General features: G+C 39.4%; 1 protein-coding gene across 1 annotated transcript; it reads left to right on the plus strand.

The window, feature by feature from the left end:
* Positions 1–608: 608 nt before the first annotated feature.
* Positions 609–8631, plus strand: LOC139161411 (thiol S-methyltransferase TMT1A-like). Its single transcript, XM_070740502.1, has 2 exons — positions 609–1175; positions 7673–8631. The coding sequence occupies exons 1-2, from the start codon at positions 684–686 to the stop codon at positions 7907–7909; spliced, it is 729 nt and encodes a 242-aa protein (XP_070596603.1). The 5' UTR covers positions 609–683; the 3' UTR covers positions 7910–8631.
* The last annotated feature ends 4971 nt before the right edge of the window (positions 8632–13602 follow it).

Below are 13602 nucleotides of genomic sequence, written 5' to 3' on the forward strand. Positions count from 1 at the left end.
TCCCGAAGGGACTGCCGCTCAGACACTATACTTTTCTGCCCACCCCCACCCACCCCCGCAAAAAATTAGAGGGAACTCTGAAGGGGCGTACATAAGTGCACCAGAGTGCCTACTGTCCCCTGTTCTATTGTTTCTCCTATATCTTCTCTTCTATCCCTATATCTTTTTCTGCTATTCTCTCATAGTTATATTTTACTCCTTTATTTTCTCCTCTATTCTCCCTTTAATACATTCTGCCTGATTATATCCTCTATAACCCCCCATTGTGTACTATTGTGTATTGGACAAAATAAATAAAAATACATAAATAAATATATTCCTTGCAGACAGCTGATAATCTGCATCCGAGGGTCAATCAAAGCACTTGGACATTTATCTGTGTCCTCAGGGTCACTTGAGCGGTGCTGCTGCTTCCTGTTGCCTGCAATTTTTCCCTCTGGAAAACCATTCCAATTCCCACACCATTCAAAGGATATTCATCTGAAATTGTATAATTTTTTAAGTGACTGAAAGAGTCGCTGTCGCTTTAAGGAAGCACTGGAACAGATCCAAACTGGTGACTGGATGCAGACGGATTTTTTAACGAAACGTCCTTAAAGATAGGAGGCGTGGCAGGAAGTATTTAAACTAAAACGTCGAAGGAGTCGAGCAGGACGGGGGTTTTTTTTCCTAGTCTGGCGACGATGCTGGTTTTCATCTTCCAACAATGCCTGAAACTCCTCGCCCTGCCCATCTATGTGCTTGCCTATTTTGGCTTATGGGATCCTATCTGTAAAAAATCTTTCCCATTTTTCATGAAGAAGATGAGCAAAGGCTACAATGAAAGAATGCACAAGGAAAAGGAGACGCTGTTCAAGAACCTGCAGGACTTCGCCGACGCCTCGGGAAAGCTCCACCTGCTAGAGATCGGCGTGGGCAGCGGCACCAACTTTCAGTTTTATCCCGCCAACACTCGCGTGACCTGCGTGGACTACAATCCCAACTTTAAAAATTTCCTCATGGAGAGCATGGCTCAGAACACGCACCTCCAGTTCGAGGATTTTGTAGTCGCCCCCGCCGAGGACATGTCCGCCGTGTCGGATAATTCTGTGGACGTGGTGGTCTGTACGCTGTTGCTTTGCTCTGTGGACAGCCCCCAGGCTGCCTTGAAGGAGGTTCTGCGAGTGCTCAGACCAGTAAGTCAAAGGGCAAAGAGGGAAAGTTAAAACTGACCACCGAATAATGGGCACATGTCAGGTGTGCATGCTTTGAAAAGAATGGGCACTGGGCATGTGTTTATGTTTTGAAAATAATGGGCATTAGGCAGATGTGCATGCTTTGAAAAGAATGGGCACTAAGCAGATGTGCATGCTTTGAAAATAAAGGGCATTAGGCAGATGTGCATGCTTTGAAAAGAATGGGCACTAAGCAGATGTGTATGCTTTGAAAATAAAGGGCATTAGGCAGATGTGCATGTTTTGAAAATAATCGGCACTAGGCATGTGCATGCTTTGAAAATAATGGGCACTAAACAGATGTGCATGCTTTGAAAACAATGGACACTAAACAGATGTGCATGCTTTTAAAATAATGGGCATTAGGCAGATGTGCATGTTTGAAAAATAAAGGGCATTAGGCAGATGTGCATGTTTTGAAAATAATGGACATTAGGCAGATGTGCATGCTTTGAAAAGAATGGGCACTAAGCAGATGTGCATGCTTTGAAAATAAAGGGCATTAGGCAGATGTGCATGTTTTGAAAATAATTGGCACTAGGCATGTGTGCATACTTTGAAAATAATGGGCACTAAACAGATGTGCATGCTTTGAAAATAATGGGCATTAGACAGATGTGCACACACACTATGCAGGTGTGCATGGGAGGAAGGGCTTTAGAACATAAGAAGAGCCATGCTGAAACAGGCCAAAGGCCATCGAGTCCAGCATTCTATGTCACACAGTGGCCCACCAATTGTACATAGGGACCTTGAGCAGAAAGAGAAGGCAAAACCCTCCCTTTCCCTTGACCCCCAACAAAAGGTACCCAAGGGAATCCTGCCTGCTTCAACCACTTGGACATCCGTTTCAATAACCACCAATACACTTGGCATCCATGAATTTGTCTAATCCTATCTTGAAGCTATCGAGGCTGACAGCTGTCACAACCTCTTCTGGAAGTGAATTCCATAAACCAATGACCCCCCTGGGTGAAGAAATATTTCCCTTTATTTGTCCTCACTTTCTTACCTATGAGCTTTAGGGAGTGACCCCCCCATCCTAGTATTGTGTGATAGAGAAAATATTTTTTCTCTATCCACATTTTCTATCCCATGCATGATTTTATACACTTCGATCAAGTGTAGGCTTAACCTAAATGGGATTCCTTTTTAACCTAAACTGCACCTTTCCTGCCTGCCTTGTGTTTCTGAATCATTTTCAGACTTTGTACAACAACTTCAAGGAACATATGCATAACTTTAATGTTAGTAAATGACAGCAAGCTTCAGGCCTGAGATGGGAGCCTGGTTGGACATTTCCTGAAAACAATGACAAACCAGTTTTGAATGGTTTCCAAAATGCTCGCTTCGTGTGGAAGTCTGCATGAAATCATCAGGGATCAAGTTTGATTTGGAGAAGACTGGAGTAGAAACCAGAGTAGATCAATCTGACACTGTAGTAGGAGGACAGGAAGGGTTACATGAGGAAAACATGAGAGGGGAAGAGTCTACGGAGAGGGGCGGCATACAAATCCAATAAATAAATAAAATAAATAAATTATGTTATCATAGCACAGGCTGTGCCCATTTGGTTATGTCCCCTGTGGCACAATACTACTTTGGGAGGGTTTTTTGGCTAGTCTCTGATTGTACAGAACAATATCTTAAGTAAATAGACTAGAGGCTGTCCTTCACCTTTAAACAGAAGTTTAAAATGTTGTCCCAAATCTGCCATTTCCCTGCAGAATTTTAAAAAACTATTCTTCTAATGATAAGAAGCAGAAACAGAGGCTAGCGATAGTATGCAGTCCAGTGGCTTTGGGATGCTGTATGTTTAGTCATATATATTATGCAGTTTGAGAAAGGAAGTATCTTACATGTTTGCTGTACAGAGAAAATTAGCAGTCATTTCCATGGGTGGAATAGTTATTCTGTGCTGTACTCCGTAATCAAAAAAATAATCCAGCAAAACCAGCATTTATCTTCTAAATAGAAATTGTAGGGTTGTTCCTAGCACCTGGAATATGATTAAAATTCAGATATTCTTAACAGGATATTTATCCAACTAGCTAGTTGTTTCTTGAGCTGTTTATTGCATATACAGTGATCCCTCGATTTTCGCGGGGGTTACGTTCCAAGACCTCCCGCGAAAATCGATTTTCCGCGATGTAGCGGTGCGGAAGTAAAAACACCATTTTTGGCTATGGACAGCCAAAACCTACCCCTCTCACCGCCCGCCCGCCTCTTGCCCGTTCGCTTGCCGCCCACCGTTCGCTCACCGCTCGCCCGCCGCTCGCTCCCGCTCGTTCGCCGCTCGCCCGTTCGCTCGCTGCCCGCCGCCCGCTGCCCGTTCGCCCGCCATTTGCCGCTCGCTCACCGCTCGCCGCTCGCCCATTCGCTCACCGCCCGCCATTCGCCGCTCGCTCACCCGTTCGCCGCTCGCCTGCCGCTCACCCGTTCGCTCGCCGCTCACCCGCCCACCACTCGCCCGTTCGCTCGCCGCTCGCCCACCCGCCCGCCGCTCGCCCGTTCGCTCGCCGCCCGCTCCACCTCTCTTTCTCCTCTGCTGCAAGAGAGGCGGGACAGGCATTCTCCGGAGGCTGGTGGGTGCACGGGCCGGCGCGTGACAGAGAAAGAGGGGGGAGAGCAAGAGATAGCAAGAGAGAGAGAAAGAATGAGAGAAAGAAAACAAGACAGGGAAAGTGAGAAAAAGAGAGAGAGCAAGAGGGGGAGAGATAGAGAGAGAATGACAGGAAAGAAAGAAAAAGAGACAGAGAAGTGATTCTTGGTGATGACGTATGACGTCATCGGGTGGGAAAAACCGTGGAATAGAAAAAAAACCGTGGAGTATTTTTAAATTATTATTTTTTGAAAAACCGTGGTATAGCGTTTCGCGAAAATCGAGACCGCGAAAATCGAGGGATCACTGTACCCAGCCTCATTTTAATATATCCTACCTATCAGGAGCATTTGAAGAAGATATAAATGTTACATGAGATGTCTCATGATCTGTTCTTGCCAAGCCAAGGAACTGAAAATCAAAAAGCATAGAAAAGTAGTAGTAATAGAGATGATCAAGCATAGTAACAATCCTGGCAACATAAAGTTTAAGAATGAGCCACAAGGCTCACAATATTCCAATCGATGCCTTGGGGGCTTTTCCCTCAATGTCAAGTGCCAACTTTTGTATAAACCATATGAGTGCAATAGATTCTAAGCAAGCTCAAATTCTCAATATGCAACCCTTGAAATTTGGCACTTTTGCTTTTTGCTATTTTTGAATCAGTTGGCTTGGCATGTGCAGATTTGTGTCCTGGACAGAGTAATCTGAAGTCTTTGGTGAGATCTGGCTGTTTAGAATCAAAAAAAGCGACGTAATTGCAAGCAGTGATTTATGGCCTTTCTATGGTATAGCAAGATTCAGTGGTATCACCTAACATCTTTCTTTAGCACAACAAAAGGTCAGATGGATGAGAGAGGAGCTAGAACGAGAATTCTCAAGATGATACAGTATTTAATGCTATACATAAAGTTAACATAAAATTTTCTATTATTTTTTATTTCCACAGAGAGGGAACTGAATGAGTTTTCCATACCCAACCAATAGTAATATTTAGCAACTCAGGTTTCAGACCAACATTATTCAGTACTTTTCTTCTTGTTGCGAAACGGATTAAAATCCCAATACATTGTTGAAATCTTGTTCCCAATATTTGTTACTTACAATTCAAATTGTCACTTTTAGGAAACAAATTTAAAGTATATGTGAGCAGAATGCAAAGAGATTAGCTCCTCCATAGTTTTGAATATTTTTTTCTTACATCTATTTTATACAAATGTGTCTTTTCTTACAGTTTATTAAAGTTATATGCTATCCATCTAATGGTTGAAGATGACTCTGGGCAGCTTTAACCTTTATTTAAAACTTTAGTTAACAATACAGTATAGCAATTTATTTATTTATAGAATTTAATATTGCCCGTCTTGAAATTCAAAGTGACTTTGTAAGGTTTTAAAATTAATTTAAAACTTTAATACAAAAATTTATAAAGTTTATAAGCCGCCCATCTCAAAATTCAAGGTGACTCTGGGTGGCTTTAAGCTTTATTTAAAATTTAAATTAACAATACATCGTATACAGATACACACACACACATACACACAGAGACACACACATAATATACACACATATATTTCCCTCTTTTAAAGAGTACATCGATAGTTCTCAGTGCTTTTTTTTTCTTATTTAAAATGATTTATTTTCAAAAAAATCTATGAGTAAACATATACCTGTACTGCTCAAAAAAATAAAGGGAACACTCAAATAACACATTCTAGATCTGAATGAATGAAATATTCTCATTGAATACTTTGTTCTATACAAAGTTGAATGTGCACAACACCATATGAAGGTGATTGTCAATCAGTGTTGCTTCCTAAGTGGAGTTTGACTTCATAGAAGTTAGATTTACTTGGAGTTATATTCTGTTGTTTAAGTGTTCCCTTTATTATTATTTTTTAGCAGTGTATAATTAATGAGATTGTACAATTATTCTCAATATAACATTAACAAAATCTGTATAAAACAGAAAGCATCATTTTTATGTAATAATAACCTTGAAGACAGAAGGAAGAGATATGCATTAGAAAAATTAAACAATGAGTAGACAAGAGGCAGATGAGTCCCCAGAAGAAATGGGAGACGTGGCAAACCTCCCTAGTTTCTTAGACTGGAAATCTGTGCTTTCAAACATGGGTTTTGTTAATTTAACAATACAATCTAGATGTTATTCTTCCCATATCATCCCCAGTCTCCTCAAAAAGTTCTTAAATACATTCCTTCCAACTTTTTAGCTTTTCATCCTCATCCAAGATAACTTTCCTCTCATCAACTAAGTTGTTGGTTTTCTTTTTGTGGAGGCCTGCTGATTCTTTCACTTTTTCGTGTAAGTTGAAATTATCATACTTATCTTCAGTCTATTCTATTCCTTTGCATCTCTTGGCAAACACCCTTTCCTTTTGCCAGTCTAATTTTTCTTCTAATTGTTTTCTACAATTCATTGTATTTTACTTTGTTTTCATTTTTATAAGAGTTGCTTTCATTCGTGAGATGAAAAAAAATATCCATCCATAAACTAGTCAATTTGGTTCCTTACTATAATATTTTGTGTATCTGCTGGAGATCTCCAAATGTAGAGGTGTCTTTTTGACAACTTGAAAAAATTATTCATCACGCCTTGCCTTTCAATAGTCTACAATTTGTCAACTACCATTTCTGATTCCTAGGCCAAAGTTTCCAATTACAAGAGCACCACTTCCTTCTCCCACCTTTGCCTTGAAGTCTCCTATGAGTATTGTGATATAATTACTTATTAGGGTTTTCAGTACACTGCTTATATCTTTATAGAACTTCATCTTCATCACTGTGAGCCATGGGAGTATAAATCTTTATAACATACATATTTACTGGAGTACTATTTATTTAAATTATCATCATTCTATTGGATACAGGAATAAAGGACTTGATGCATTTATTTACAAGATTGTTTACGATTACAGCTACTCCATTTTGATGATGTTTACTGTTTTCACCAGTGTAGTAAATAGTATAATCTCCCATTCTACACATTCCATTTTCAGGCCAGTACATTTCACTCACTTCCAATATATAGATATTGCATTTGGACATTTCTTGGATAGTATTTTGCGTTTTCCAAGATTCATATAAGCTTCTTAGAGTTCACGTTCTAATTCATAGTTTTGGGTTTATCACAGAGGTGAAATTCAAAAATTTTCCCTACCGGTTCTGCGGGCATGGTTTGGTGAGCATGGTAGGGGAAGGATATGTAAAATCCCCATTCCCTCTACAGTCTGGGGCCAGCCACAGGTGGTATTTGCCGGTTCTCCAAACTACCCAAAATTTCTGCTACCAGTTCTCCAGAACCTGTCAGGACCTGCTGAATTTCTCCCCTGGTTTATCATGCTTCTAGCAAACTGGGAGATTCTTAGCACCCCTGCCCTGTTTAAGGGGCAACTGTACTCGGGGTGATTGTTAGGTTTTCCTGCCATTAACATGATTTTCCTGTAGTAGTCTTCTCTTTGCTTTCTACCCTATGCACACACTATTCAACTGGCTGCCACCACACCGTGGGCTGTTCTTCAGAAGCTGTTCTGACCAATGTGGTCTTTGCATTCATTCCATACTGATGAGCAAGCTGCCATTCACCAGGCCTCTTGGTCCACGGGAGGTATTTGATTCCCTCCAGCCCACCATTACAGCATAAAAGCCATATTGGGTAGGGGTCCCCAATTCGCCACCCATGGACTTGCTCTGTGGAGGTTCCAGGCTCTCCCTAAGAGTTAATGTCCCCAGAAAGTTACATAACAACAGTGTTGATTACAGTGTGAATTTTTATGTAATTTCAAGGCGTTCTGCTTTATATTATTCTTTTTTGTATTATTTTACTATTTTCCAGGGTGGTGCATACTTATTCATGGAACATGTAGCAGCTGACAGATCAACCTGGACCTACTTCTGGCAACAGGTCCTTGACCCTACTTGGAAATATGTGGGAGATGGCTGCTCCTTGTTAAGAGAGACCTGGGAAGATTTGGAGAATGCGGGATTTTCTAAACTGAACTTGCAACACATCATAGGCCCATTGTTCTTAAGTATAATTCGTCCCCATATTTATGGATATGCTGTGAAATAATTTAAGAGAAAGCATCTTTCTCTTAACATCAGATTTTTGACTTTAAAGAATTAACAGTGGCAATGCATCTCCGATTAAGTATTAGGTGTTTTGGGACATCTGTTACAGGAAAAGAGGGAAATAATTATCTAATGGGGATTTGAATAAAAATGTTGTTCGTTATCTCTTAACCTGTGAGAGTAAATGGGAATTGTTTAAGCATTCAAGGCCCGCAGGCTGGATCCATCCCAAAAGGTGCTTAGATCTGGCTTGCGGGGCCATCCTGGAAACAGAGCAAAAGAAGATCAGGTGTTATTTTTTAAAAAATAAGTCTGCCAAGGGAGACAGCTCATGATCTACTTGTTCTCTTTGAACACTTGTAATATATTAAGATATTCATGAGTTGGAAGAGACATGTTAACAAGGTCAGCCAGTGAATAGGCATAGCAACTAAGTCAGCCAATGGGATCATAAACACTTCTGAGTCTGTGCAGAGAATTGAAACTGAAAACTTAAGCTGAAGGCTGGGCATGGTTCAGTCCATTCTGAACTAAAAACTTGTCTTAATGTTGCTAATATTGAAGAAATAATCTACGTGTGGTAATGTATATATACTACTATGTTTATAAAGAAGTTTATGAATCCAGTTGAATCAGTCATCTATGTATGCATCTGGAAACTGATTTTTTATGCAATAAACTCTGATATAATATATGGCCAAAAATAAAAAAATTCTTCTGAGTTACTTCTGCCATGTGGAGATCATCTCTGTCAACAAACAAAGGTTGCTGTGTTGCTGCAGTGCCTATTTTGACATGAATACTTCAATTGGGAATCAAACTATGATTGGGAAGAATTGCATGAGACTTATGGAAATTGTCCTTCTGAGAGGAATACAGCCAGCAACGTTTTCTGCATATACCGGTAATTTACTTTGGTGCATCTGTTTGTGATGTTGCTAAAAACTGGCATTTGCTTTGAAACAAAGCCTGTTTTGTATGAATGTGGCACACATGTCTGTAGATCTCATTCTTCCTTTCATACTATGATTTTTTTTTTTATTCTAGTCTTCTTTCCAAAGTTTATCATATTAGCTACAATAAGAATTTTACAGTCACTAAACACAAGTATTGTATGTATTAAAAGGAGCACTGGATAGATGTTTTGTCCACCCCCTTTACAAAGAATCAGTACATGTTGAACTTTGCAAGTGATGCACTAATAGTAAACTAAGCATTCACTGTTTTAAAGTTCACCAAGATTAGAGTTCACTAGCAATGAGGATAAATAGCACAAGAGCACATAACAGATTTAAACTTAATATTAACCACTCCAAACTTGACTGTAAAAAATATGACTTCAGTAACCGAGTTGTCGAAGCATGGAACTCATTACCGGACTCCATAGTGTCATCCACAAACCCCCAACACTTTTCCCTTAGATTATCTACGGTTGACCTATCCAGATTCCTAAGAGGTCAGTAAGGGGCGAGTACAAGTGCACTAGAGTGCCTTCCGTCCCCTGTCCTATTGCTCTCCTATATCTCCTATACCTTTCTTCTATTCCTATATCTCTTCTTCTATTCTTTCATTGATATGTTCTATTACTATATCTTCTTTTCTATTATTTCTTAGATATATTTTACTATGAGTATCTCCTCTATAACCTTCACCATGTATTTTACTATGTGTATATAGATATATACCCACTAAAACCCTCATTGTGTATTGGACAAAATAAATAAATAAAAAATAAATATGGAATCCTTTTAAAAGGGCAGTTAATATTAACAGTCCACTCAGCCACTGTTTAGAATGCAAAGTATTATTTTTAAAGTTTCTATTTACCAGTGAAAAAGACGGATTTAGAATTTAACTCTGATGTTAAACTAGATTGGAACATTTTGATGGAGAGAAATTTAAGACAACATTCATACAGATTTCAACGTTAGGTATTCGACTTTGATAATTCTCTAACAGGATTCTAGTGATTTCTGCTTTCAGCTTTGTATGAATGAGTGACTGAATGGCAAATTATTTAAGCTCTCTGTGTGTGCTTCAGTTTTACCCATCTGTATCATGGGTAATTACCTCAGAGGGGTGTTGTGAGGCTCAACTTAATTCACATCTATCTGTTTAAAGCTTTTCTGAGGTTCACATGGACATTGTGTTCTAGAAGTGTTTGCGACATAGCCATGAGCTAAAGGAAAAAATACAATGAGATGGTGTGGGTAATGCTGCTAAAACCTCTCCACAAAAGCTGCCCCCCCCCCCCCGGCTTAAAAAAAAAAACATTTATCCCTCAACCAATTAGTCTGGGGATATTTTCAAATGGGTTACTAGGAATTGTCAGACTAATTGCAAACCACCAGGTGGCGTTGGCATTATTTCTCTTCAATCTGTTAGTGCAAAAGAATGTGACAACACTAACATTGTGTTGCTAGATTCTTCTCTAGCAAAACATGTATGCCCTACTATAGATGTTTTCAGTGCCCAATTACTGGGTGTACCCTGAGTATTGTCCACCCAGGGCACTGCTCACAAGCCTATTTCCATTGTTGCAGCACATTAATATACGGTACTTGCAATTAGAATATTGCTTCTCATTATCTGAGCATGGTATTATTGAACAAATATTTACCTGAAAGGTTACATTAAATGAAGAAAACACCCTTCTAATATATGATTTTTCACACTTATCATTGTATTCTTGTCCTACCCTTGAAAAAAATATTCTCAAACATTTAACCATTGCATTAAATTGATCCATTCTATATCTTCAGGCATTATAATATCACTATCTCCTAGAACTACTGTGTTCAAGTCAAGATGATCTGATTCAATGCCCCAATATACAGAGAAATCCTTTGCACATTTCCACAGTCACAGTGTCCCACTATCCCCCACAAGAGTGTATCAGTCCACAATCACAACATTAAGTGATATAATTACAATCACAGAACCAACACATCTTGTAGGCGAGAAGATCCACAGCTCCTTTTGGGTTCTTCAGATGGAATAACATAGACCAACACTCAGGCCAGAAAGACCAAAATGTCGCTTCTCGTGCAACGAGAAAAATCACAAACAAACCCCATTCATACCACATCAGTTTTTGGAAAATTTTATCTCAGTGTGTTTGCTCTTTTTTTAACTTCTATTTTTCTATTTAGATATATGAATTTAGGAATTGCTGATCTGTTTTAATAAAGTTAGAAGTATTGATTATAATAAGATATGCAGTAGGTGATACTGATTTGGATTAATGCATAAATGGAATTGAATTTAGCACTTTGGCATACTGGTTAATAAATTAGAAATATAATTGGTGTTGTACTTTTTGAAGGAACATTGAGGGAATTTAACTAAAAGAAAATGTATGTAACTGGATGACAAAATTAGAAAAAAAACCTTTTGCAACTTTTGGGACGATTGATATTAGTTACTAAGAAAATACTGCATTTTATTCATGGAAAATTAGATTGTACATTGTATTGTTTGAATGTATGTTGAGAGGGGGGGGAATATTTATTTATTTATTTATTAGATTTGTATGCCGCCCCTCTCCGAATACTCGGGGCGGCTCACAACAGCAATAAAAACAATATAGCAGTGGAACAAATCTAATATTAAAAAACATATAAAACCCTATCATTATTTAAAAAACCAAACAGCACATTCATACCAAACATAAAACAAAGTATTAAAAAAAGCCTGGGGGAAAGGTGTCTCAACTCCCCCATGCCTGGCGGTATAAGTGAGTCTTGAGTAGTTTACGAAAGACAGGAAGGGTGGGGGCAGTTCTAATCTCCGGGGGGAGTTGGTTCCAGGGGGCCAGGGCCACCACAGAGAAGGCTCTTCCCCTGGGGCCCACCAAACAACATTGTTTAGTCAACGGGACCCAGAGAAGGCCAACTCTGTGGGACCTTATTGGTCGCTGGAATTCGTGCGGTAGCAGGCGGTTCCGGAGGTACTCTGGTCCAATGCCATGTAGGGCTTTAAAGGTCATGACCAACACTTTGAATTGTGACTGGAAACTGATCGGCAGCCAATGCAAGCCACAGAGTGTTGAAGAAATGTAGTCGGTTCCGCCTCCCTGTGGGGAAGGAGTGGAGCCAGGAAGTCAAGCCGCAGTAGGAAATGGTCTGACCATGACAAAGGCAACACTTCTAAGCCCCTTAGTCTCAGACCATTGCTCAATTTCTCAGAGAGGAATACCCTGTCAGGTGTATGCCCCCCTTTGTGAGTCGGACCCTGTACTACGTAAGTATTGGAGGTGCATGCTCCTCTAATACTCCTCCTCGCCGCCTCAGAGTCCCTCTTTTCTTTTTGTTAAGCCTTAAAGTTTTGGATTTTTTTGATTCACCTCACCTCACCTTCTTCCTTTGGCAGCGACTCTCTTTCTCCTCTTCCTCCTCCTCCCACCCAAATTCTGAGCTTTTATTTCTTTCCTAATGAGTTTGCACACATTATTTGCTTTTACATTGATTCCTATGGGAAAAATTGCTTCTACTTAAGAACATTTCTACTTAAGAACCTGGTCACAGAACGAATTAATTTCTTAAGTAGCAGTACAACTGCATTTCATTCATTCAGATCTAGAATGTGTTATTTGAGTGTTCCCTTTATTTGTTTTGAGCAGTATATATAAACTGTGTGTATGTAGACACACACTCATACAGACACCTCTTCTAAAATTATACACTTTCAACCTCATTTACTGCAATAGGAAAAACATACCCAGAGCCCAGAAGGGGGGGAAAAGGGGGGGGGTTAAAAATTTTCTACCAGTTCTGCGTACCTGACCATACCTGTAGGAATCCATCACTGGTTTAGGTACTGTATACAATCCAAAGCATCCATAATAGAATAGAATAGAATTATTTATTGGCCAAGTGTGATTGGGCACACAAGGAATTTGTCTTGGTGCATATGCTCTCAGTGTACACAAAAGAATAAGATACATTTGTCAAGAATCATGTGATACAACCAGTGATGGGCTACCAACATTTTTACTACACACTGTGGGCGTGACTTATGCATTTTGTTTCAACATCTTTCAGTGCAAATTAGGTGCTCTAGGGTAGAGCTCCAAATTTTGCTACCGGAACTGCGTTCCTGACCATTCCCGCAGGAGCCCATCACTGGGTACAACACTTAACATTTACATTTCTAAACATTTGAAGCTGTTTCTTGAACAAAATCATTCTAATACTCAAAACCAAAAGATAAAAGTTTCATAATACATAATCCCTGATATTTCCTCAAAAACATAATCCCTGATATTTCCTCAAATACAGATATACAAAGTTTCTTAATACATAATCCCTGATATTTCCTCAAAAACAGACATAAAGAAACAACGTGTCAACACTTGATGATTGTCATAGGGGTCAAATAAGCAATGAAGAAACAATATTAATAAAAGTCTTATGATGCAAGCAACAAGTTACAGTCATACAGTCCTAAGTGGGAGGGACCGCTTGAACACTGTCTGGTAATCCTTGACAGGCAGAATCTAACAGTTTAGACAAACATGCCACTTTCTGCCTCTTTCCTCCCTACTTCTGGGGAGTGTTCAGATTATTATTATTTTTTTAAAAGAAAGCTGAAAACAAGATGGCGACCACATATACAAGGCCGGAAGTTCAGCTTCTGCACATGCTCAAAAGAAAACAAGTCCCTTTCATGTAGCCTTCCACTTGCCTGCCTTCG

This window comes from Erythrolamprus reginae, chromosome 2, assembly GCF_031021105.1.
Source record: "Erythrolamprus reginae isolate rEryReg1 chromosome 2, rEryReg1.hap1, whole genome shotgun sequence".
Classification (NCBI taxonomy): domain Eukaryota; kingdom Metazoa; phylum Chordata; class Lepidosauria; order Squamata; family Dipsadidae; genus Erythrolamprus; species Erythrolamprus reginae.